The sequence below is a fragment of the Candoia aspera genome, chromosome 3 (genome assembly GCF_035149785.1).
Source record: "Candoia aspera isolate rCanAsp1 chromosome 3, rCanAsp1.hap2, whole genome shotgun sequence".
Classification (NCBI taxonomy): domain Eukaryota; kingdom Metazoa; phylum Chordata; class Lepidosauria; order Squamata; family Boidae; genus Candoia; species Candoia aspera.
Window position 1 is genome coordinate 137841712 of NC_086155.1, and position 25472 is coordinate 137867183.

Genomic DNA, 25472 nt, shown 5'->3' on the forward strand with positions numbered 1-25472 from the left:
CTAACAAGTAATAATTACCAAACATGATTGCAATAAAACAAAAAAGTGTTTGTGATAATTATCTAATTTCACTGATTTAAGAACTGTAGACAATGACCTAAGAATCTGAAACTCATAATATGCTCAATTATGTCATTTTATTTTTATCTTATAACTGCTATTATTTTAGTGAAAAAAGTAGAGAAGAATGCTGAGAAAACTTTCAATACTGGGTGACATAATTCATCAATGTCTGAAGGACAACACATTCCTGCTGTAAGAGCTCAGAAGAGGTAGGAAAGAGTGGAAAGGTCTAAGGAGCAGCAGTGATATGAGAATGAACTAAGGATGCACACAATCCTATCATGGATAACTTTTTTTATCTTTACATGACTTATGGGCTATACAATATGTTCTATTGTTTTATGTTTCCCACAATTGAAAGCATGTAAGAAATGGTTTGAAAAGCATACCAAATGAAAGGGGACCAGCAGCCATAAGGGCAGCAACATTTTCAACATAAGGAGGGCCAAAAGGTGGGGGGGGGAGGGAGAACAGAGGGAGAAATAAGGAGGGCTGGCTGAGGAGAGAAAGAAAAGCACATTAATGGGCAATTCAGTGCCCTGGTATTACCAGCCTGCTGAGAGCAATTACAATAGCACAGACAGCACTTGCTTTATTGTGACCTTACTGAATTAACTTTGAGGGCAGGGGGAAAAAAACCACTCAGTGATTCAGCAGGGAATTTATTAGAAAATTTTAATGCCAACTTAAATTTGATCCAAAGGCCTCAATATTAAAGGTCATCTCCATTACTATACTGCTGGAAACCCTTGGGTCCTTTTGCTTCTATGCTCCTCCATTCCTTTCCTCTTGTTTTCTTTCATAAATAAATTTTAAAAATAGGTCAGAATTCTTGCTTCAAGCTCCTCGGCATTTTTATCTGATGTGACACATCTCTCCATTTTTGTTGGGAGGCTTATTTGCTGGGAAACTACAAACAGCTTTACAATTTTTAAAGTATATCCTCAATAAAACGTGGATATACTTTGTATATATCATGTAGAAATGATAAAGCAAAAATGATACAAATGAGATTTTTTTTAAGTCCTAAAAACATGCAGAGTTGCATCACTGCAATAAAAAAAAGCCAAGGAAAATTCAAGGGGAAGGGAAAGGAGGAGGAAGTTTTAGTTAAGAAAAAGGTGAGAAAAGATTTAGGGCAGATCTTCATTTTCAGCTTGGCCACTGGTCACTGCCCTGGGTACCCATTTCTTCTCAGGCTGCTGAGTTGCCAGGTTCTCTGCAAGGCACCAATTACTATCTTTTTATTCTCTTCTGGATGATCCAATGATGGCTTGTTAAGTCCATGAATTATCTTCTACCCTAGAAGTTCATGCTGCTATCTTTACATGTAATAGTGAGCCCATTCCAGTTTCTGTTTTCCCACCCCGTTTACAGTACTGCAAACTTTCCCTTCCCTTTATTTTTAACATATTTAAGGGATATTGCTACCTTTAAAAAATTTTTTTTTTTATTGAACAGTAATTAGCATAGATTGTCAAGTAACTGAGTAACATAAATCGATAATACATGCAAAAAAATTGGCCAAAAAATAAACAGATAAAAAAAACCTTTATATTTACTGTATATCATAGTACTGCCAACAGCATATATGCTGCAATTAAATTAACATACAAAGTCTGCCCAAGTTAGATAGAATTGTGGTTCCTGCCTCTGAAGTTTCATTATTTTAAATCTACCTGTAACCTTTTAAACGTTGCAATTGAAGAGGCCTTGTTAATCCACATCACAATTGTTAGATTATCTAAGATTTTCCAGTGTTGAGCATTTATTATTTTAGTTGCTAAGATTAAATAAATAAGATCCTTATTTTTAAGCTTGAATTCAATCCTATAAATAATTGCAGCAACCATAACTGAAAGGGTAGCATTTGATTTTTAAGAATTTTAATTTTAATAGAAGGTAGTTGTCTATTCTTCAGCAAAGGATCGTTACCTTGTCGTGGTGCTGGAGCTTGGGCACCTCAATGATGCCATGAGCTAAACGGTGAAGGGCCACCCAAGACGGGAAGGTCATGACAGAGAGGTCAGACTAAATGCGATCCCTGGGGAAGGTAATGGCAACCCACCCCAGTATTCTTGCCGTGAAAACTCAATGGATCAGTACAACCAGAGATATGTTGGTATACCATCGGAAGATGAGACCCCCAGGTCGGAAGATGGTCAAAATGCTACTGGGGAGGAACAGAGGATGAGTTCAACTAGCCCCAGACGTGATGACGCAGCTAGCTCAAAGCCGAAAAGACGGCTAGCAGCTGACGGTGCTGGTGGTGAACGGCAAATCCGATGTTCTAAGGATCAACACACCATTGGAACCTGGAATGTAAGATCTATGAGCCAGGGCAAATTGGATGTGGTTATTGGGGAGATGTCAAGACTAAAGATAGACATTTTGGGCGTCAGTGAACTGAAATGGACTGGAATGGGCCACTTCACATCAAATGACCACCAGATCTACTACTGTGGACAAGAGGACCACAGAAGAAATGGAGTAGCCTTCATAATTAATAGTAAAGTGGCTAAAGCAGTGCTTGGATACATCCCAGCTGAACTGTTCAAAATCTTGCAAGATGATGCTGTCAAGGTAATGCATGCTATATGCCAGCAAATTTGGAAAACACAAGAATGGCCATCAGATTGGAAAAAATCAACTTATATCCCCATACCAAAAAAGGGAAACACTAAAGAATGTTCAAACTATCAAACAGTGGCACTCATTTCACATGCCAGTAAGGTAACGCTCAAGATCCTGCAAGGTAGACTTCAGCAATTCATGGAGCGAGAATTGCCAGATGTACAAGCTGGGTTTAGAAAAGGCAGAGGAACTAGAGACCAAATTGCCAATATCTGCTGGATCATGGAAAAAGCCAGGGAGTTTCAGAAAAACATCTATTTCTGTTTTATTGACTATTCTAAAGCCTCTGACTGTGTGGACCATAACAAATTGTGGCAAGTTCTTAGTGGTATGGGGATACCAAGTCATCTTGTATGCCTCTTGAAGAATCTGTATAATGACCAAGTAGCAACAGGAAGAACAGACCATGGAACAACGGGCTGGTTTAAGATTGGGAAAGGAGTACGGCAGGGCTGTATACTCTCACCCTACCTATTCAACTTGTATGCAGAACACATCATGCGACATGCTGGGCTTGAGGAATCCAAGGCTGGAGTTAAAATCGCTGGAAGAAACATTAACCATCTCAGATATGCAGATGATACCACTTTGATGGCTGAAAGCGAAGAGGAACTGAGGAGCCTTATGATGAAGGTGAAAGAAGAAAGTGCAAAAGCTGACTTGCAGCTAAACCTCAAAAAAACCAAGATTATGGCAATCAGCTTGATTGATAACTGGCAAATAGAGGGAGAAAATGTAGAAGCAGTGAAAGACTTTGTATTTCTAGGTGTGAAGATTACTGCAGATGCTGACTGCAGTCAGGAAATCAGAAGACGCTTAATCCTTGGGAGAAGAGCAATCGATAAAATAGTTAAGAGCAGAGACATCACACTGACAACAAAGATCCGCATAGTTAAAGCAATGGTGTTCTCTGTAGTAACATATGGCTGCGAGAGCTGGACCATAAGGAAGGCTGAGTGAAAGAAGATCGATGCTTTTGAACTGTGGTGTTGGAGGAAAATTCTGAGAGTGCCTTGGACTGCAAGAAGATCAAACCAGTCCATCCTCCAGGAAATAAAGCCAGACTGCTCACTTGAGGGAATGATATTAAAGGCAAAACTGAAATACTTTGGCCACATCATGAGAAGACAGGACACCCTGGAGAAGATGCTGATGCTAGGGAGAGTGGAAGGCAAAAAGAAGAGGGGCCGACCAAGGGCAAGATGGATGGATGATATTCTAGAGGTGACGGACTCTTCCCTGGGGGAGCTGGGTGTGTTGACGACCGACAGGAAGCTCTGGCGTGGGCTGGTCCATGAAATCACGAAGAGTCGGAAGCGACTAAATGAATAAATAACAAAGTTGTCTATTAGTAGCCTAAGCTTTTGTCATTGGTGAATACTTATTGATGGCTATTAATGGCTTGTGTTAGCATTCCTCTGAGATGTTAATCAAACTTGTGCTTTTTAAAATTGACATCCATAATGTGTTTACATTTGTCAATACTTCTTAATTGTCAAGCTGTAACAGCAGAACTTTAATAATAAATCTCATCAATAAATAACTTCAGATGCTAGAATTTTTAAGTGTTGCTTCTTCTGAGGAATTTGATAATATTGATAACTGCTACTGGGTGAACTGCAGGAACAAAGGAAAAAACACTGTCTTAGATATACAGTACTTCTTAATGTTTAAAATTAAGAGACAAGTTTGGTGCAGATGTAACACTCTGCTGCCTTTAATAGTGACTAGGAGATCAATGGCACCCTGCATGCTATTTCCAACCTGCATTCAACTTCCCCTCCCTTCCCCTTTTAAAGCTAAGCAGTTTGGTTTGCAATGTCATATCTGCAGTGGTGTTAACCTTTATGTGCCTGGCCCAAATCAGAGTTTGCAACCTTACTTCTTCCAACCTATGGTCCTCCAAGCTTTGGGGCCTGATAAGGACATTTATTTGTTTGTTTGTCAAATTTATCACTGCCCATCTCCCCCTTGAGGAGGGACTCTGGGTGGTTTACAGTAAAAAAACAATTAACCACAATGTAATACAAATACTGTGCAATAATATAATGTAAATAAACAATGAACAATAAAATATTAATATACTAAAATGTAATAGAATCCAGATTGCAAAGTTCTCAATCTGTAAGCAAAACAGGGCAATTTTAGGGAGCTAGCCATCCCCAGGAAGAGCCGTTTTCCTTCCTGCCCCAGGCATGATGACAAAACCAGTTTTTTAAGTTTTTGCAGAAGTCCAGGAGTGAGGGGGCCTGGATCAAGTCCAGGGGAGAATGTTCCAAAGGGCAGGAGCTGCTGCAGATAAGGCATGCTTCCATGACCCCACCAGATGGAACTCTCTAGCAGATGGGATCCATATCTGCATGCCCGGGTGGGATGGGTCGATGTAATAGGGATGAGACGGTCCCTCAGGTAACCTGGCCCCATGCCATATAGGGCTTTAAAGGTCATAGCCAACACCTTGAATTGGACCTGGAAGCAAACTGGAACCCAGTGCAGCTTGCGCAGTAAAGGTGTTATGCGTGCCACCCTTGGGGCACCTAGAATTACCTGCGTGGCTGTGTTCTGGACCAGCTGTAGCTTCCAGGTACTCTTCAAGGGTAGCCCCATGTAGAGAGCATTACAGTAGTCTATGTGGGAGATTACCAGGGCATGAGTGACTATTCAAAGGGCCTCTTGTTCCAGGAAAGGACGTAACTGGCGCACAACAGAGTTGTGCAAAGGCCCTCCTGGCCACGACTGCTACCTGCTCTTTGAGCAGGAGTTGAGAGTCCAGGAGGACCCCCAAGTTATGCACCGGATCTGTCTGGGGCGTGTGACCCCACCCAGAATTAAAGATGGCAATTTCCCAGAAATCGAGGAGCCTTTAATCCACAGCCACTCCGTCTGACCAGGGTTCAGCCAAAGTCTGTTGTTCCCCATCCAGACCCCCACAGCCCCCAGATACTCAGAGAGAGTGGTCACGGCATCACTTACTTCACCTGGGATAGAGATGTATAATTGGGTGGCATCCGCATATTGATGATACCTCATCCTAGGGTGACGGATGATCTCGCCCAGAGGTTTCATGTAGATGTTAAAAAGGAGCGGAGAGAGTACTGAGCCCTGTGGAACCCCACAGAGAAGGGGTCGTGGGCTGGATCTCTTGCTCCCTATCAACACCAATTGGGACCAGCCCTGGAGGAAGGAGGCGAACCAGCGCAAGACCATGCCACCCACCCCCAACTCCCTGAGTCGGTCCAGAAGGATACCATGGTTAATGCCGCTGAGAGGTTAAAAAGAGCAAGGATGGATGCACTGCCTCCATCCCGCTCTCGCCACAGATCATCCATAAGTGTGACCAATGCTGTTTCCGTCCTATAACCAGGCCTGAAACCTGACTGAAAGGGCTCTAAATAATGTTTCATCCAGAACCCTCCGGAGCTGTAACGCCACCACTTTTTCAACTACCTTCCCCAAAAAGGGGAGGTGGGAGGCTGGGCGAAAGTTGTCCAGTATAGTAGGGTCCAGGGATGGTTTGTTGAGGAGAGAGTGCCTCAGCGCTTCTTTAAAGGCAGCCGGAAATACTCCCTCTCTCAAGGATGTATTCACCATCGCCTGGAACCATCCACATGTCACCTCCCGAGCTGCTTTCACCAGCCAGGAGGAACATGGATCTAATTGGCAAGTGGTGGCATTTACAGACCGGAGGATCCGGTTCACTTCCTCGGGTTCAACAGGGTCAAACTGTTCCCAGATAACATGGTAAGAACGTTCCCTAGGTATGTTCCACAGTAGTTCCCGCCCTGTGGAACATGCTGCCCCTGGAGGTGAGACTGGGTCCATTGCTCCTGGCCTTCAGGAGGAATCTGAAGACCTGGTTCTGTAGCCTCACTTGAGGCAGAGAGGGAAATAGATCTACATGGGGGTGGCTGCTATAGACCACTCCTCCCACACTTGGACTGTTCTAGATTCTCCTGCCACTTGGACTTTTTACTTTTTTACTCTTATTTATATTTATTTATTAGAATAATTTTATATTTGTATATTCTACTTTATTGTGCGGTTGTTGTTTTAATTAATTATTGTAAACCGCCCAGAGTCCCTTGATGGGAGGAAATGGGCAGGGACAAATTGAATAAATAAATAAAATAAATAAAAATCTCCACGGACTCTGTCTCACACTCGGAGTCCAACTTGGAACAGATCTGAGCAATTTTATCCTGCAGATGCCCAGAAAATTCCTCAGCACAGCCCTGCAGATGGATTTCTGAGTCCCCTCTCCCAAGAAGGGATTGGGTAATCTTAAACAGGGCCGCTGGGCAGCATTCCGTGGATGCAATAAGAGCAGAGAAATATTGATGCTTCGCTGCTCTTACTGCCACAAGGTAGGCCTTAATAGCGGCTCTAGCTTGTGTTCGGTCGGATTCGGTCTTTGTCTTCCTCCAGCGGAGCTCTAGGCGTCTCTTAATCCTCTTCAGAACCCTCAGCTCCTTCATAAACCATGGGGAGTGTTGGGTTCGATGGGACAAGAGAGGCCACACAGGTGCGATCCTATCCAAGGCCCTGGCTGCCTCCTTATTCCAGGCAGCAGCCAGGGCCTTCACTGGACCATGCAGATCTTCGGGTATAACCCCCAGTTCCCTCTGAAACCCTACAGGGTCCATCAGTCACCGGGGGTGGACTAATTGAATGGGTCCTGCCTCCCTGCGGAGGGGGGCGGCATGAGAGAATCTCAAGGTCACCAGGGTGTGATCTGACCATGACAAATGGGAAAGATGTAACTCTCCCCTCAGATCATGTTGCTGCTGCTCAACATTTAGAATGTTGAGAGCATGTTCTGGCTTCTCTTACAGCCAGTCACTTAACTCCCACCTACCAGAACATAAACTGATAGGATGGCTGCTAACAATCCCTTCCAGCCTTCCAGGATACTCTGTCACCTTGGCTAATATCCATCTTTTTCCTCCTAGGTAAGGGAACACATTTCTGAGCAGAGAACAGCATGGCAGCCCCAAAATTACTTTTATTTTTAAGTCTAACTCTGCAAATATGTGTACCACAAAGTATTCTTGGAAATAAAGATTATGACCGAGGCTGCCTATTTCCTCTGCAGCATGCTAGCTTCTCCCTTAAAAAATCTAAATAAAATAAAAGGGGGTAGCAGTAGCGGGGTAACAGCCTAATAGACATCATTGCACATGTCCAGTTGTCTTCAAGAAGGATACTGAGGAACTGGAAAGAGTGCAAGGGAAAGAAAGACGGTGAGGAGTTGGAGGCTAAATCCTTTGAAGATGTTTAAATAAAAAATATTGGGTATGTTTAGCTTAAAGAAGAGAAGGCTAAGGGCGAAGATAGCAATCTTCCAATCCTTGAAGGGCTGTCACAGAGAATATGGATTTATTCTCCATAGTAGCTGAGGACAGGATAAGATCCAGGCAATGGAAGATTCACAGAGAGACATCCAAACTTGAAATAAGGAGGAATCTCTTGACTGTGAGAGCTATTAAGCAGTGGAACAATTTGCTTCCTGGAGTCCATGGGTCCTCTATCACAGGAGGGTTTTAAGCAAAGGCTGGATAGCCATTTGTCTGAGATGGTCAGAGGATTCCTGTCTGGGGCAGAGGGTTGGACTAGAATCTCCAAGGGTCATTCCAATCCTCTAATTCTAGTTCTGAGAGGCAGAGTACAGCTAACACATATTATTCTATCATTGCCATTTTTATATCCAGTTAAAACTTGGAAGTACAGTAATATAAGCTGATATTCATAAATCCCAGTCCCTTTTCTACCTAATCCTCAATCTACAGCACAACTTTCAGCACATTAGGTTTGGATTACTTAGAATGAAAATAAAAAGGCTGCAATGTGATTCAGAGGACTACCTTACTGAAGGGCAAGTAATTTACTCTGCATGAGCCAAAATAAGATAATTAATTTCCCTAAAATGAATAGGCTCAGGCAGAGTTTGGTGCTGTTTACTGTTGTGTTGGTATTATGGTCTTTTGGGGGAGATGGGCAGCAACAAAATTTGAATAAATAAATAAATAAATAAATAAATACCAGTTCAGCAACTGAGATACCTAACTTACAACCTTAACAGTTCCTCTGTAGTAGCAGCTCAAATTAAGACTGAGTCAGTACAGATAATTTTTCACATAAAGTAAAACAGCCCTTTTTACAATCAATTACTATTGCCTTCTAGCAGTTGGTCTGTACTTTAGGGCTGCTAAGGTAAAACCAAGTTTAGAGAAATCTGGGCAACATGATCTGATAAGAAAAACAGAACTGAATCCTCGTCCAAATCTAGATGATGGAAGCCCAGTACCCTGAGGATTCTCCTTCCCCCCAGTGTATATTATTTATTTAATAAAATTTGTAGCAAGCCCTGTTCCCAAGATTCTGTGCAGTTTGCATAAAAAAGAAATAATAAAAACATAAATCACAAAACATTATTTATACATAAAGGATAAAACAACCTAAACTGCAGCTCCACGCTTCAAATGTCCAATTAAAGAACCAGGGCTGAACAGTCTTCTAAAATGACAGGAGTGGTGTGAGGGGGGCACTACAAATTCAGGGAGGCAATGCATTTGATAGTTACGGGACCATCATAGAAAAGATCTGCTTCTTGGCTTAGCCCCCCTTAATCTCTCACAGGAGAGAATCTAGAACCTCCCTCCTAGAACAGTTGAACAGGACAGATAAATTTCTTCTAGAGAAGACAATTCTTTAATTATGCTGGGGCCCTATATACCATCACCTTGAACTATACCTGGAAACAACCAGTAGCCAGTGCAGCATCCACAGAATTTTAGATGACTAAAGTGTCTCTCAACTACCAGCATATGGACCACTACATTTTTTATCAGCTGAAGTTTCTGAGTAGATTTCAAGGGCAACTTCATGTACAGTATGATGCTGTAGCCCAGGTGAGAAGTAATAAGGGTATGAATTACCATTGATACAGCCTCCTGTTCCAAGTAGGGCTGCAACTAGTGGGCTGACTGAGGCTGAGTAAAGACCTCACTTATAAATATAAAGGGCAGTGAAAAAAGTAAGGAGGCAGATTATCAGTCTGAGATAGGAACTATACACAGAATCCTTTGCCAATGAGAGCTCATGGCAGCTTCTATCAATCACCACCATTAGCTGTGAAAGTCTGGAACAGTTTGTAAAAAGCAAGGTTTCTCAGCCAGGGTTCTGTGAGAGGTCACTAGGGGTTCCCTGGGCGATCACAATTTATTGAAAAAAATTATTTCAAATTTGGTCAAATTCACATTAAAGAGGTAAGTTTCCTTCTTTATTCTTAGTTTAAGAACACTGTTAATGCATATATACAGGCCTACACATGAAACAAACAATGATTTTGTAACCTCTGGCCTATATTTGAGCCTGAATGTGTAGGGGTTTCCTGAGGCCTGAAAAATATTTCAAGGGTTCCTCCAGGGTCAAAAGGTTGAGAAAGGCTGGTATAAAGTAATATTAGCAAGTAGCAAACTCTCCCATGGTTTGTTTTCAACCTACAATATGGTGTTCAACAGAAGGGGAAATAAGAGAAGAGCACTGCCTAGCCTCTGTTGTTATTTACACTGTGGAGCAGAAGAATGAAATTGAGGTCTGTAATAAGGAAACAGAAAGCCCTCAAGGAGGATTACTACACCAGTGTCCCAATGGGAAGATAACAAAAGTTGGATTAAGCTAGCTAAAATCCTAGTTTCAAGGTTACTATTAGACAATAAAAGGGATCAGTAACTTCCAAAACAGTGCAACAGGTTGCTTCTCTAAATGTTACTTCTCACATATCCAAACATCCAATATGGCCTGAGAGACATTTACACCACTTCATTAAGATTGAAGAAAAGGCATTTGCAGAAAAAGAAACAAGATTGTTCACTCTGACACACAAATAAATGTATCATTATATTTCCGTATGAATTTAGATATATAAAACATGCTACACAAAATGAAACTGTGAAACAGCACTTTAGCAGTTTTTCAAAGTTTTAATAATTAAATGTTACTCTACACCTGAGCAATGATTGCTCTTCATGCTTTATGCTACAGTTCAAAAACAGAAACAATGGCTGGATTCAGACATCATGCCATGTCCTAAAGTTTATGGTTTACAAACTACAATGGATCAATGGCTTATGGATTACAAACCACAATGGATCAATTCACACAGCATGCTAAACTACAATCAAACCATAGTATGATAGTGCAATATATGAACCCAGTCATTCTTGAGATGAGGATTCTTTTTCTTTTTTGACAAGATAAAGCTTGTACATATGAGTACAGAATCTGCACCTGCTGGTTATATTATTGGGGCCCAAAACAACATCAAAGAACTTTACTGTATGAGTGTCTAAACCACTGTCTTTCAGGGATTGCATACAAAGTATCTTGCACCCTACTTAGTTCTTCATGATCACTGGATGATCTGAAGATGGATAAACATTTCTGACTCCCAGTAGTTTGACAACAGTAAATATTGTAGTATTTTTTTAAAAAGCTGCCTTACCAAGATTTGTGCTAAAACAAACTATATCTGTGCTTCTTAACCATAGTAAAGGTAAAGGTTTCCCTTGACATTAAGTCCAGTCATGTCCGACTCTAGGGGGTGGTGCTCATTTCCGTTTCAAAGCCGAAGAGCCAGCGTTTGTCTGTAGACACTTCCGTGGTCATGTGGCCGGCATGACTAAACGGAACGCCGTTACCTGCCCGCCGAAGTGGTACCTATTAATTTACTCACATTTGCATGTTTTCGAACTGCTAGATTGGCAGGAGCTGGGACTAGCAACAGGAGCTCATCCCATCACGCAGATTTGAATCGCCGACCTTCCGATCGGCAAGCTCAGCAGCTCAGCGGTTTAACCCACAGCGCCATAAACACATATTAATATTTTAGCATAAACATTATTAGTATTAATGGTTCCACTTTCATGATGTTCACAGGCATATTTAAATAGGTTTACAGCTTTGTACAAAATCCCTCCATTACTCAGCTGTAAATTTGTTCTTGCAAATGCAATTAATCCAATAGCTCATGTAAGTGCAGAATATAATTTTTCTTCACCCATGTACCTCTGTAGTCTCAGCCAGTGCTAAAGGGCTTATCCCAAAAGAATGATGGCATCACATCAATGATGGTGAAAGCTCAGTGGGCTGAGCGGTACCAAATTGTGAGGTTGCAAAGCTGGGCTTCGTGGGAATAATGGGTGTTAGTTGATCAGCAGAGTTGGGAAAGACATATTATATTATAAAAGATATATATAACTAGGTTCTTGGAAACACATTCATAATCTTGTTGCTCCATGTTTAAGAGTTCTAATTTTTTTTTTTAACCCCTGGACTTCTTAACTTTTGTCTACTTAGAGGTGTGTGTGCTTCACTCCAAATCTGGTAAAGAACTGCTGGCTATGACCCTTGGACTAAACATGACTCACTCTGATTGCTTAGTCTTGCATTATGGACTGACTATTGTCCTGATTACATGGACTGCTTGACTATATTTTCTTGACATCCTTTAGACAGAATATTATGAATGTAAATTATGCACTGTAATACTGGTTATAGCTGGTCACCGAGACTATATATGTGCATTTACAGTCTGAGTTTAATCAACTGCTATATTCAAAAATGGAATAAAAAAAAAGTTTGAGGCCCAGTGAACACCGTCAGACTAACTTTAGAACAAGCATGTTCTGCCTTTTCCTAAGGGCAAAGAGACTTTATGCTTGACCTCAATGTTGACTATTTCAACTATCAACAGCAGTAACCATGAAGGGGGTTTCTAGCCACTGAGCACAGTCATTAAATGTCATGAGTGCCGTTGAGCTGAAGTCATCAGCGCAATGGCACACATGACAATAGCAAGGAAATAGGTGAAGGGGCTCAAGATAAGTAGCCATCAACCCACAACGACTAACGGCCAACAAACAATAACTAAACGGATCACGGAGCACACCCAAGCCATCAGCGCCAATACAACGGAGATCGCCCAGCTGACAGCAATCAACAGAGGAATAGAAAACCTGATGATGGGCGATCCCGGAACCCCTCACCCACCGGCAGGGCAACGTATTGGACAAAGGGGGGTGACGTGACCGCGAGTGAGGGGGCGCTGACCGGCGCGGGGTATTTAAACCCCGCACCGGCGCGCTCCTGTCACTCTCAGCTTTTCTCTTCCGACGCTGTAACTGCGCTGTGAATAAATCAGAGCCTGATCCACGAACCAGTGTCTGAGTATTATTCAGAGGCAGGCAGCGCATGACATAAAGCTGAGAGTCATAAACTCAGCCTCGCCGAGCCCCACCGGACGAGCCGCGGGAGGAGTAGACGGCGAGAAGACCAGCAAGATGAGGCCGGAGCGGCGCGGGCAAGGAGGGCGAGCCGCGCGGCAAGAGACAGAGGAGGACCGACCAAGGCCAGAGGCACCGCGGACTCCCGGAGCCATGGACGCCCACCCCACCCGACCCGAGCCTCAGCTCCAACCCCAAGGGGAGATGGCGACGGAGGCAACCCGACCGCGGGAGGGAGCAGCACGACTTCCGAAACCAGCGGAGGACCCCGCGCCCCACATCGCACCCCAGCAACGGGCGTGGAGCGACAGCCCAACGGCGGCCAACACGGAGGAGGACGACGGAGACACCCAGCAGACGGCGGAGGAAGCGGACCCGCGGCAGAGGGACGATGAACCCCGCCGGCAACCCACCCCCGAGGACGCGCCAACGGAACCGGCCCCAGCGGCGGCGCGGGCTGTGGACGAGGAGGCACGAGCTGAACTCGCGGCCATGCGGGCTCAACTGACGGAACTCCGGACCATGCTCCAGTCGCTTATGCCCCCCGCGCCACCCAACGACGTCCCCGCACAGGCCCACACCCCGAGCGAAGCACCGAACCCCCACGGGCCAGCGGAGGGTCAGCAGACGGCACAGGCGGACGACACCACAGACCGGGAAGCGAGAGGCAGGGCCGCGCAAAACGCCCGGGCCCCAAAGGACTTCCCCATCTTCTTCGATGGGACCCCCACGAAACTCTCGTTTTTCGTCACGAACGCTAGGGAGTTCATGGGGAGGCACGGACACTCCTACGACTCCGAGGCCGACAAGATCGCCGCCGTGGCGATCAAACTCCAAGACAGGGCGGCGGACTGGTACGTCCAACTGTACGAGTCCAGCTCCCCCGCCCTCGCCACCTTCCCTGCTTTCATCAATGAGATGAAAAACTACTTCGAAGACCCCCTAGCCAAAGTAAGGGCGAAAAGCACACTCCAAAGACTTAAACAGGGCACACGCACGGTCCCTGACTACGCCCTGGAGTTCAAAGCCCTCGCGGGGAAGGTCAGCGACTGGTCCGAGACCACCCTGCTGGAAATGTTCAAAAGGGGGCTCAACCGCGACGTTCTCCAATGGGCCCTCTACCGCGACGACCCAGAAACGCTACACGGGTGGATCCACCTCGCGGGGAAAGCCGAACACGCGCACCGCACCTTCCTCATGACAACCACGGAAGACACAAACTATGCCGGAAAAAAGGTACCCGCACCACACGTGGGGATGGCCGGCCCCATATACCCAAAAAAGAAATTCAACCGGGAGCCCTGCGGGAGGTGTGGCAAATTAGGGCACAAGACGGTGGATTGCTTCGCCAACCGACCGCCGACCAGTGCGCCCAAACCCACCCCGAAAATTAGCCCCAAACCACCCAACCTGGGGCCGCCCCCTCACCGCCGAATGACCGTGGCCACAGCGACACCAGAGGAAGGCTGGGACGCTTACTGGGGGGAAGAGGATAACGCAGACCCCGACCAGCCGGCGGGAAAAGCTCCCCGCCTGCCCTGAAACGCGTGGCGAGGCAGGCGGTGGGACAGCAGCGCGGACCACCTCGACGGAACGACGAAAGCCCCGTAATAATGGCAGCAATCAAACTCTCTGCCGGCAACGGAGCCACCACGGCCGCGGCACTAGTGGACTCGGGGTGCTCAAAAAACCTCATCCACCCCGACCTAGTCGCCAAACACGACCTCCGCTGCTTCCCCCTCCCCACGCCGCTGGCATTCCACCAGCTGGACGGCTCCACAGCGGGAGGGAAACCAGCCACGCTACAAACCGAGCCGGTCACCCTGCAAATGGGCACTCACACCGAGCGCACATCGTTCGTCGTCACGCACATCGGACGGCCCATTGCAGTCCTGGGGATGCCATGGCTCGCGACAAACAACCCGCGGATCAACTGGGAGACCCGCACCTTCACATTCGGCGACGGCGAGTATCGAGCACCAGTTCCAGCGGGCAGAACCAACCCCACTGTAGGACGAGCAGAGGCGACCACACAAGACAACGCCGCTACCACAGCAGACCTACCAGAACAATACGCCGACTTCTCCGAGGTCTTCGGAGAGGCAGAAGCTGACCAACTACCCCCCCACCGCAAGACGGATTGCCGGATCGACCTACTGCCCGACGTCCCCTTACCTAGACCAAAGATCTACTCGATGACCCCGAAGGAGATGGCAACCCTCCGGGAGTTCATCGATAAAAACCTAGACAGGGGATTCATAGAGCCAGCATGCTCACCGGTCGGAGCCCCCGTCTTATTCCGGGAGAAGAAAGACGGCACCCTACGGCTCTGCACCGACTACCGGGGCCTAAACGCGGCTTCCCTGTCCAACAAATACCCCTTACCCCTGGTGAAGGACATGCTCGCCCACCTGTCCACGGGCAAAGTCTTTTTCAAACTGGACCTTCGCGAGGCGTACTATCGCATCCGAATCAGGGAGGGGGACGAATGGAAGACGGCGTTCAACTGCCCCCTAGGCGCCTTCCAGTACAAAGTACTGCCCTTCGGACTCGCGGGGGCCCCTGGGGTGTTCATGCAGCTCATCAATGAGGTACTGCATGAACATCTGTTCAAAGGGGTCCTGGTCTACATCGACGACGTCCTTATTTACACAAAAACGCACGAGGAACACGTGACCCTAGTCAGGCAAGTCCTCGACAAGCTCAGAAGGGCGCAGCTCTATGCCAAGCCTACAAAGTGCGAGTTTCACAAAGAGCGCCTAGACTACCTGGGGTACCGAATCTCCGGGGACGGCATCGAAATGGACCCCGCAAAAGTCGAAGCGGTGCTAAACTGGGAGCGCCCCCGCAACAGACGCCAACTACAGAGCTTCCTCGGATTCGCGATTTTTTACAGGTCATTCGCCCGGGGGTTCGCAGAGATAGCCCTCCCCCTAACGGACCTCCTCAAAACCAAAGGGGTGGGGGACACCCGACGCGCCAAGAACCCAGGCACAGTGCTGAATTGGACTCCCGCGTGCCAGACCGCATTCAACAAGCTGAAAGCGCTGTTCACTACGGAGCCAATCCTCGCGCACCCGGACCCAGAACGGCCGTTCGTGGTCCAAGCCGACGCCTCAGACTTCTCCCTGGGAGCCATCCTGCTACAGAAAGACCCCACGGGACTCCTGAAACCATGCGCCTACCTGTCAAGGAAGTTCTCCGAGACAGAAAGGCGATGGCACGTCTGGGAGAAAGAAGCCTTCGCGGTGAAATCAGCGCTAGAGCCATGGCGACACCTACTCGAGGGAGCCACCCAACCATTCGAGGTCTGGACTGACCACCGGAACCTCGAGGCCCTACGAACGCCTAGACGCCTTAGCCCAAAACAGGTCCGATGGGCCCAATTCTTCAGCCGCTTTAATTTCCAGCTGAAGTTCATGCCGGGCAAAAAGAACTTCCTGGCCGACGCCCTCTCCCGACTGCCCCAAGACAAAGAGCCCGCCCCAGACACCATTGGGACGGTCCTATCCGCCTCGCAACTGGGGATGGCCGTGACCACCCGAAGCGGCGCGCGGAGGCAGCTCGACTCTACGGCGCAGCCGACGGCGGGACAACCGGCGACCGGAAGTAGCCAACCGCAACTACCAGGGGGAATGCGCACGGACCTCGCCGCCGCCCTCAAAACCGACCCCTGGTTCCTGGCAAACCCCGACAAGGTAACGATGGCACAGGACCTGGCATGGGGGGAAGGCAGAATCTACGTCCCGGACTCGCAACGCCAGGCGATCTTGCATAGGTCACACGACGCCAAACAAGCGGGACACTTTGGGTTCCTCAAGACCCTACACCTAACACGGCGTCAATTCTGGTGGCCCGCGCTCAGGCGAGACGTAAAAGCCTACGTAGCGTCCTGCCCAACATGCGCTAGGGCCAAACGGGCACCAGGCAAACCCGCGGGGCTATTACAACGGGTGGCAGAACCCTCCCGCCCATGGGAGGAAATCTCTATGGATTTTATAGTGGACCTCCCACCCAGCCAGAAGAAAACGGCCATTTGGGTGGTGAAGGACTACTTCTCAAAGCAGGCCCACTTCATCCCCTGCACGTCGGTCCCATCCTCACAACAGCTAGCCAAACTCTTCCTCATCCACGTGTACAGGCTACACGGATGTCCCGCACGTGTGGTGACCGACAGGGGCACACAGTTCACCTCCAAATTCTGGCGGGCCTTCCTAAAGCTGACGGGGACCCAACAGGCCCTATCTACGGCTTGGCACCCCCAGACGGACGGAGCCACAGAGGCTCTTAATGCCACCTTAGAGCAATTCATACGATCATATACTAACTACCACCAAGACGACTGGGCTGAACTGCTCCCGTTTGCCGAAGTCGCATACAACAACGCCGTCCACACAAGCACGGGGAAAACTCCGTTTGAAGTAGTCTCGGGGCGCGACTTCGTCCCCATACCGGAGCTACCTCAACCCCCGGAACCCCAGGTGGACGCTAGCGACTGGGGACGGAAGATCGCGGAAGCATGGCCCGTAATCACGGCGGCGCTGAAGGATGCACAGGCAGCCTACAAAGAGCAGGCCGACAAGCACCGGCGCCAACAACCGACGTTCCAAGCGGGGGATATGGCCTACCTATCCACCAAGTTCCTAAAGTCAACCCAACCCTCGAAAAAACTGGGGCCTAAGTACATCGGGCCGTTCCGAGTCACGCAAATAGTGAACCCGGTAGCAATACGCTTGGACCTGCCACACAACCTACGGAGACTCCACCCGGTGTTCCACACCAGCCTCCTGAAACCGGCAACCACCTCCCGGTGGCACCCAAGCACGCCACAGCCCGCACCGGTGATGATCGACGGGCAACACCACTTCGAGATAAGGGACATTCTCGACTCCCGCAAGCAACGAGGAACTCTACACTATCTGGTCAGGTGGAAACACTTCCCCCACCCGGAATGGGTGGCGGCGCACAACGTTAACGCGCCTGACCTGACCAGAGCATTTCACCGGGCATACCCCGACAAACCACAACCAAGGTCAGCAAGCCAAACCCCCCCCGCAGGCCCCCCCCCTCCCGTGCCCCAAGGGAAAGGGCCCCCCCAAGCCCGCGACTTGGGTGGACCTCCCCCCCCGGGACTCACTCCCCCCGCCCCGGGCCCACGAGGTGGTGACAAGCGTTCGCCAGCACCCTCCCCCCGCCCCCCCGGCCGCGGGGGAGTGGCAAGCAAGTCAACAGGGCAACCTGGGGGCAACGCCCAGGAGATACAACAAAGGCGATGCACTTTAAATGGAAAAAAAAAAAAGAAGGGCCCTACCTGGAGCTGATAAGCACCCGACCAGCCACGCCTCTCTCCTCGCCGAACTGAGCCAAACAAACAGGGTGTGGTTGGAGCATGCGCACGCCAGGACAGGACCCGAGCATGTGCACCATGGACACACCCTGGGAAGGCACGTGGTAGAGGGAGGAGCAAAGGGAGGGGCGACAACTACTCCGGCGGGAATTTCAAAAAAAAAAAAAAAAAAAAGTGCCGTTTGACAGCTCCACCGAAAAAAAAAAAACAAAAAAAAAAAAAAACCAGAAAACCGGGGGGGGAGCACTATTCGGAAAGGGGGCAGTATGTCATGAGTGCCGTTGAGCTGAAGTCATCAGCGCAATGGCACACATGACAATAGCAAGGAAATAGGTGAAGGGGCTCAAGGTAAGTAGCCATCAACCCACAACGACTAACGGCCAACAAACAATAACTAAACGGATCACGGAGCACACCCAAGCCATCAGCGCCAATACAACGGAGATCGCCCAGCTGACAGCAATCAACAGAGGAATAGAAAACCTGATGATGGGCGATCCCGGAACCCCTCACCCACCGGCAGGGCAACGTATTGGACAAAGGGGGGTGACGTGACCGCGAGTGAGGGGGCGCTGACCGGCGTGGGGTATTTAAACCCCGCACCGGCGCGCTCCTGTCACTCTCAGCTTTTTTCTTCCGACGCTGTAACTGCGCTGTGAATAAATCAGAGCCTGATCCACGAACCAGTGTCTGAGTATTATTCAGAGGCAGGCAGCGCATGACATTAAAACAGTCCTGGGCAGAGTCCACATAAGAAACTAATGTCACCAGCCCTGGGGTGGTGAAGAAGATCGGAAGATGGATAAAAATTTCTGACTCCCAGTACTTTGACAACAGTAAATATAGCAGGTTTAAAAAAAAAAAAAAAAAAGGCATTGGTGATGATTTTACTTGGTCTGTGAAGGCATTGGTGATGATTTTACTGATTTTGTATAACTTTAACTGCTGTTAGATTTTATCTATTAATTTTTATTGTGGCGGGCTGCACTCTGGGGGGTGCACGTTATAAACAAAGTTTTTGTTTATTTATTTTTCCAATTTTGTTGTGCTTAGATGCTTGAACATACCATGAAGATGAGCATGAGAAACCAAGACTCCTATGAGAGGACAGTCTACTTCTGCTGCTTGAAGAATAGCTGTTTGAAGTGCCTTATGACTGTTGGCTTTATGTTTTTCAGAATACTAGATTGTTGTAAGCAAGAAATGTTATTGTTAAGCCTCTTAATGGGAACTACAATCAATAAGGTTCATATATTGATATGGGAGATTGCCACAGAATTAGAGGCAGCTGGAGGTTGTGGCTATGGAAGCCTTTGCCCAGCTTAGGTTGATGCATCAGTTATAACCCTAATTGGACCAGGAAGCATTGGAAATGGTAACTCATGGCCTGCCCACCACAAGACTGGAATACTGCAACACTATATGGGGATGGGGGTGAATGGATAAAGATTATGTTGCCTTGAATGAACCTTCTATGCTTACCTCTGCTGTACCAACCTTCACTAACCTAAGCATATAACATAGCCTTCTTAAAACAGAAGAGCTGTAAAGCATATTCCTAACAGCTCCAGTTAATATAAAGATACCTTGAAAAGAGAAAAAAAAAGAAAAAAACAGTATGATTCACTATGGATATCTCAGGTAGTTTGTACTTGAACACAGGAATAAACAAAACGGCAGGTGTATTGTACTCCCTATGTAGTAGTCGCTGAGCATGTCCTATTGACTTCTGAGGTTGGTGTGCATAGTGGAGAGACAGATCCTAATGCAGACCAAGAACTGACCATTCCAACATGGATTATTTCCTAGAAAGTCTTATCCAAGATTCTGTTATTACAGCCAATCTCAATAAAAGTAGTTTATCCTTCTATGGAGTTGATTTCTTAGTCTGGTTTACCTAACAGGGCTTGAATCAGTCTTGGAAGTTTCACCCTCCTCCCCCACCCCCGATGAATTAGAGAGGTGCCTGTCTGAGCTGCTCTCCATGTTATCTAGATGTTCTGGACTTAAAAAAAAAAAGTTTTACCTCTTGTTGTCTTGGTGATGGAGCTTGGTATCTCCATCAAGGTCATCTTGCTTACTCTCTACACCAGTGTTTCACAACCTTGGTAAGTTTAAGATGGTTGGACTTCAACTCCCAGAATTCCTCACCCGGCAGAATTTTGGAAGTTGAAGTCCACCCATCTTAAATTTACCAAGGTCGAGAAACACTGCTCTACACCTGAGTTCTAGAGCAAGAGCTCCTCCCCTTTACCACAATGGCTCTTTAAACGACCTGTTCTGTTAACTGCTCCTGAACACTATATTTACAGAAAACATAGTAACAAATTGACAACTGCTTTCCTACAGACATAAACTTCTTTGCTTTTTTATCATTTCATAACAAAATCAATAACCCACAAAACTTAAAAAGTATACATAAACACTCTTTTATGATTTTCAACTTTAGAAAGCTCCTTTTGTAAATTTCATTCAAGCCCTGAGAATGACACAAACTAAATGACAGTAATCTGTCATGTTTCCACAATTCCTCCCAGACTGATTCAAGTAGTTATTTATGAACCTGAAATGCCAACGGTCATTTTGATGACTAAACCATAAATTAGCATTTAAAGAGAATATAAATTTGATTTCACAGAAGCAACAAATTACTAGGCAGCTGGGATATTATTTAATTTTTATTGACATGTCATGGAAAAAGAAAGTCAGCAAAAGGTGGTGTGCTACATTTTAATAAACCTCAAACTTCAAAATATATATATTTGATCTGCTCTATTGTTCAAAAACTATATATAGATGTTTTAAGTTTAAAGATTTCTAAAAGCCCTAGTTCGTGTTAACACGCTTCACTGTCCAAATTATTCAGACATAAATAGGCAATCAAATAAGTATTAACTTCAAAATAATCTTAATATCCTGAAAATTTGCTAATACAAATTACACAATCATGTGCAAGAAATGCAGCAGTATTAATATAGCTCTAGGCATCATGAAGCAATTTATTTTTACCCTCATGAAGAAGTGTTGCTTAAACCTGTCAAAGCAATTTGCTTATTAGCAGTCTCTGCATTTAGACATTGAATTTACAAAGCTTACAAATTGGAAATAATTTTATATCATTTTGAAAATACTTCATATTTAAGACTTCCCATGCAACCCTAATACCCATTTACTACTTACCAAAGTAAACTTAAAAACAATCCTAAATATTCATAAATAGCACTGTCAGTACACAGGACAAATCTTACAATACATCAGCTGCTATTATTTTTAGCGCACAAATAATTCAAACTTTAAAGTTATACCTTTACTTATTTTATCATTTTTTGGCTGTTTTTAATGTCCTTCTGAAATGAAAAGTGAGACGAGTATTTCAGATATTACAAGAGGATCCAAGAGAAAATGAAATTAGGTGGATCCACGTACATAAAAATATTACTGTCTTTAGTGACCCTATTCAGAATTCCACTCAATCAGCTATATTCTTCCAGGACATTGATTCTATTTTGTCTGATTTTCAGTTTTTCCTCCCAATCCAGTCAGCACTCTGTAGCCACTGAACATGGTTAGTCGTAAATGTGCTATTTTGGTTCTTTCTGACTATTAGTTCCTCCCACCCCCCACCCCCTTGGTTTATTCCTGGGCCTGCTGCTACTTTTTATTCCTGGGTGGTGCCCTTTGGCTACCTAAGAATCCATGCTTGGAAGAAGACTTCAAGTTAATTTGAGGAAGACTTGAAATTGCCATCAGCAGAACAGAATGTATGCATTGTTTGAGTATGTTGTTTATGTTTTAAAACAAATTCATGAATAAAACTCAAAAGAACATAAACAAATGAATAATGTATATATGCAATGCACTAAAATCAAACAGATACCTGCCTATTGAAGCTGACAATAAAGATTTTAATGTTTGTAGTTTTAAATGCCTTCTTTTTCCTTTTGTTATGTATTTCTGTATTTATTATAAGACGCTCTGAGCGTTTAACAAATGAAAACATGAGAATAAATAAATAAACAAACTGAATAAATAATTGACAAAGACAAATGGAATACGCACACAGCCTCTGTACCTTCCTATCTTGTTTAGAAATCTTCTGTGGCAGATTTGGAGCAGAACTGGGTTTTGGAAGCTTTGCAGATTTTCTTTGCTTCTAAATGGTGGCAGGCTTATTTTAGGGCTTAATTTACAGTTTTCTGCAACTGATGGGAAACCGTGCCATGTTTAGTAATTATAGTCAGTGGGTTGTATAAATGGTTCCTAGGGCCACATCTGGCATTATTGAACAGCATTGTTAATGAGCAGTATTGGATACAACCCAACTCACAAAGGCTTCAATCTGTGTCTTCCTAATTCAGAGAGAAGTACCATAAGATTTAACAGGGTTTATTTCCAAATAACTATGAATTTGATAATCTGTGAGATTCTAACTTTTCTATGATTAAGAAATTTATGTTTCATAAAATAGTACTACAGCAGCTGGAATATACAAGATGGATATAGAAACAATTCCTCCTATTGATCAGAGTGCAGCGATAGAGAATATCTTATTTGCACATAAATCCCTACTTCAGTATCTTCTAAGTTAAACGATCTCAGATAGTAAAGCTGAGAAAAGATTCCTGTCAACATTTTGGAGCACCAGTGACAATGGGAGTGGCTGGTCAGACTAACAGGCTCCTTAAGGTACTGTACCTTAATATATTTGTATGTGAAGTGGTTTCCATTTTCCTTTTCTCATAGACATACTTTTAAGGTTCAAAACAATATACATTTCTATTTTATCTTTTGCATCTTTTAATACAGAAGCATCTATGTTACTAATATTAACTGATAAAGTCTATATTTAATCTATGTTAATGGGGAGATGAAACAAACTAGAATTACGTACTTGAGGAAAAGGAATACTGTACCATGTATGGAATTTAATTAATCAATTGCTTACCTGCCGGCGTATCATTTCCAGATTAGTTTCTGCTTTGTTGATTAGTGTATCTATCTCTGATGATTCCTTGATGTTTTTGTTTTCTCTAAAGGCATCTCTTATTCTTCTGATGGCATATGTCCTAAGTAAATTTTTAAGAAAAAATGTAAGCATCCACTGTTTTATCAAAGCTTTATATACAATCTGTAATGTGTAAAAGTACAATCTATACGCTGTGGGCCACCTTCAGTTGACCTGTCAGTTTTCAGTAATCCTCAGAGTCCCTGGAATGGTCAGAGTAAAACATTACCTCTTTTAGTTTTGAAGGATTTTAAAGGGGCAAAATAGGTGCCTTAAGAAGCTTAAGGCACACTCTTTTGTTCCTAGGACTCCCCAAGTGTCCTAATTCATGAGCAAAATAACCACATAAATTCGCCATGCCCATTCTATTAACATCATGATTTCACCAGCCACAACACCTGCAAACCTTGGATGCTAACTTTTTTTGTCTTTAAGAGCCACAAAATAGTTGAGTACATACAGTATTACCCAGATTTTTGAATTGTACAGGATGATTTGTGTTTATATTGTTAAACTACTTTATTATAAGTAATAATACAGACACATTTTTATCCAAGAATTTTAATTCTAATGTTGTGCACTGTTATATTATTTTATTCTATTTATTCATGCCATGTACTTTTTCTTTTTAAACTGACCACTGATTGAAATTAATAAAATCTAATCTAATCTAGGACTTCTGGTGGGGATAATGGCAGCTTGAGTGGCTCTTTTCAAGTGGAGCTGGCGGCACAGCACTTTTGAGGCATGGGCAGGATCCCTGGAGCCTGAAGCATTCTCCAGAGCTAAGGAGAATCCAGGAATCATCCCACTTGTCCTTCAGATGGCTGTTCCTCACGGATGGATTGTGAAATGGAGTTTCTGCGATTGACTGGTGAGTGGAGTGGCTGGGAGGCGGGTCTGTTACCTTTTTCGAGGCTGTGCCGAAGCCAGTTGAAATGGACTCTAAAACTGACCACCCCATTTCTAAGACACATTATTTACTTATTTTCTATTTAAGAGAGGCTTTCTTCAGCACAGAGAAGTTTATACTCTTGGAGATTTTCGTTATTTTTTGGGATTATTTTTCATATGATTGGCTTGGGACTTTGAGATTTGTTTACTAAGCAAAAAGATCGAAGTTGGGATTATTGTTTGTTTTTCTTTTGAGGAGCAAAAGAATTTTTTATGGATTATTGAAGGTTTTTTTGATGAATCTGCGTTAGTAGAGCCAGATTTTGTTGTTCTAATCTGCAGAAAAGTTGCCCCTTGTTATAACTTTCCGATGTGCTGATTGGCTTGGATGTATAAACAACAGTAATTGGAGAGCTTTCCCTTGTCTCTCTGGATTTTTTTTAACTTTCATTTTTGGAGTGGATTTTCTGCCTGCATTTTGTATTTTGGGACACTGGAGGGAGGTATAGACCATGGCAATGAGAAGAGTACAAGGACATGGATCTGGAGATAAAGAATTTTTCAAATCTATCTTTGAGGAGTTTACTGCTAAGGTTACCCAATCTGTAGAGACTAAATTCGAAGACTGGAAAAGAGATTGGTTGATAAACTGGAAAAGACTATTGGAGACATCAAACAAGCGAATGACAGAGTGGAATCTTTAAAAAATAAGATGGAGACCAAAGATTTGGAGATAGAAAGAGAATTGGGTTTGCATTGCTTGAACTCAGAGAAGAGAATTCTATGACTACAGGAGGTTCCAGAAAAGAGGAATGAGGATATAAGGAAATGGGTATCTCAAGCATTGGCAAAGCTATTAAGATGGTAAGAAGATGGAGGAGGAGTTGGATAAAGTTTTTTGCATAAACTCAAGATATCCAGCAATGAACAGGAAGCCAAGAGATATTCTGATTCACTTTGTAAAGAAAAGAACAAGGGATCATGTTCTGCAGTGCCATTTTGATGCAAGATTAAAAGCTGATAATGTTGATTTCATTGTTTTAAAAGAAATCCCTATTAGGATTTTAAGGAAAATAAAATACTATTTTTAACAGATGTTTTGAAACAGAACAAGATTTTATTTCATTGGGATAAGTTAGAAGGTGTGATTTTTACCTATCAACAATAGAGATTTAGATTAAATTCCATTTCAAAAGCCAAAGACTTCCTTGTTAAATATAGGGCAGATCTGGATCAATACTCTGTG

The 25472-nt window shown here is 44.8% G+C and overlaps 2 protein-coding genes across 2 annotated transcripts in view; one reads left to right on the forward strand and one right to left on the reverse strand.

The window, feature by feature from the left end:
- PPP1R3G (protein phosphatase 1 regulatory subunit 3G) overlaps positions 1 to 25472 on the forward strand; it is a 1059979-nt gene that overhangs the window by 55459 nt on the left and 979048 nt on the right. The gene's annotated exons all lie outside the window — the stretch shown is intronic.
- LYRM4 (LYR motif containing 4) overlaps positions 1 to 25472 on the reverse strand; it is a 79608-nt gene that overhangs the window by 44318 nt on the left and 9818 nt on the right. The window contains exon 2 of the mRNA XM_063298854.1: positions 23273 to 23393. Within this exon, the coding sequence (XP_063154924.1) occupies positions 23273 to 23393 (121 nt within the window). The remainder of the gene's footprint in view (positions 1 to 23272; positions 23394 to 25472) is intronic.